The sequence below is a fragment of the Alligator sinensis genome, unplaced genomic scaffold (genome assembly GCF_000455745.1).
Source record: "Alligator sinensis unplaced genomic scaffold, ASM45574v1 scaffold50_1, whole genome shotgun sequence".
In the NCBI taxonomy this organism is placed as follows: domain Eukaryota; kingdom Metazoa; phylum Chordata; order Crocodylia; family Alligatoridae; genus Alligator; species Alligator sinensis.
This window is the reverse complement of record NW_005842059.1, coordinates 436,266-438,151: the sequence shown is the minus strand read 5'-3', so window position 1 is coordinate 438,151 and position 1,886 is coordinate 436,266. Positions and strand designations below refer to the sequence as shown.

The window sequence follows — 1,886 nt, the reverse complement described above, 5'->3', positions numbered from 1 at the left end:
TGCTGAAAAATGAGTTGGAATAAAGGACCTTGCTTGAGCTTGTATGATCCTTTGGCACTGAAGCTAAAGGAAGCTTTACTATTGACCCCCAAAGAGGCAGAATGTGGACTTATATAGGGAACATAGCTATGGCAATCAGGCAATTACATGCCAGGCTCCCCATGAGAGTGCCACATTGCCAGAGTGCCTATTTGTTTGCAGGGAAAAGGTTGGTGGTTACAATGAGGACAGATTTCTTTGTAGCTGTGCCAGCAGGTACAACCAGGATGTACCAGAGAGAGAATTAGCAACACACCTCAACAGTGCTTTACAATTAATTAGTTGTAGGTATATGCAACAGGGAAAGGTCAACACCTCTCTCGCTCTCTCTCACACACGCACACACCACGTAGACACACACACACACAAGCCTGCGGGCCCACCCACAGAGCATTAAAGGATGTGAAGACATATAGAAATGATCATTTGCTACCTAAATGGATTGAAAACACTGATCATTAATCCAAAAGAGAACGCCCGTGGAGGCTTTGCTGTCAATCAACTGAGCAATAGAAAGCCGCAGCAACAAATACACGTTGATGATTTTTCTCCTGTCTACTGTTTTTTAACCACCTTATCCTATAGGTCAAATAAAAGCTCGCAGGTAAATGGAAAGAGGAGTGTAGGCTGCAAAACCATTTGGGCATATTTACAACCATGCAAGTGAAAAAAAAACTGGGTTGAAAGTGCAGATTAGAATCCTTTCGAAGACTCAGACAGTGCTTTCCTACTACAGTCATTAAATAACTTTCTCTAATACACACAGCCGCACCCATGGACGTTCAATTTGCCACTTAGCTATAGAAAAAAAAATGAGAAAACACAAAGGAAGAGAGTAAAAATTGCTCACTTTTACACTGCAGGCCTTGCCGCATTATCCCCCAGAGCAAAGACCCACAATGGTCACAGAAGGTGGGCACTTTGTAGTTGTGCACGCTGAACTTGTGGGGAATGTTGATTCCAAACCTCTGTTCCAAAACCTAAGAAGGGATCAAAAAGATACAACTGAGTTTAAAAATTAGTGGATATAAACGCACCCACATTCATGCACGTGTGCACACTTAAGGCATTACGATAACTCAAGAACATAAGAGATGCCATGTTGGGTTATACCACAGTCCATCTAGCCTAGTATCCTGTTGCTCCCAGTTGCAGAAAGCAGATGCTAAAGGGAAAAGTATTTATGCTGGGCCTATCCAGACTGAGCTATCCCTTTGCCTTCTTTTCTCACAGCTTCCAGCATTCAGAAGTCTTAGTTTGGAGGTTGCACCCTTAACTGAACAACTGTAGAAATACAAGTATAATAATGAAAAATGTCCAGAGAAAGGTAGTTAGCCATGTTAGTCTGAAGTCAGGCAGAAGGCAGTATCAGATGAAGTGAGCTCTTGTCCATGAAACCTGATGTATCTCTGGCTCAGTTAATCTATACAGGTGTAGAGATGACCCTGCCTCCTGAAAAAAGGTCAGCTCTGAAAATGCCACCTCCAGCTTCCACCACCCTGAAAGTTTATGAATGATGAGGCCTGGTCCCGGACTGAAATCTAATTTGCAATTAAACTGATTGGTTGACTTTGTCATGCGCTTTGTGTAGAGCAAAGATGATCTGACAAAGGACAGGTTAGCTGATTTCCTATTCTTATTAAGACCAGATCACAAACCCATCAAGACATAAAAGCGCTAATGACAAATTACTGCTTGCTACAGGAACAAATGCCTGCTTGCTGCTAATCGAGCAGCACTAAAAACAATTCATTTGTTTTGCAAAAACAAACGTGGTTTTTTTTTAAAAACCAAATGTCTATATTGCTTTAAAAACAGCATCAAATTTCCCAGGACCCCCCAAACTC

At 41.9% G+C, this 1,886-nt stretch overlaps 1 protein-coding gene across 1 annotated transcript in view; it reads right to left on the bottom strand.

The window, feature by feature from the left end:
• Positions 1-1,886, bottom strand: part of PRKCH (protein kinase C eta) — a 174,036-nt gene that overhangs the window by 84,942 nt on the left and 87,208 nt on the right. The window contains 1 exon segment of the mRNA XM_006023070.3: positions 890-1,019. Within this exon segment, the coding sequence (XP_006023132.1) occupies positions 890-1,019 (130 nt within the window).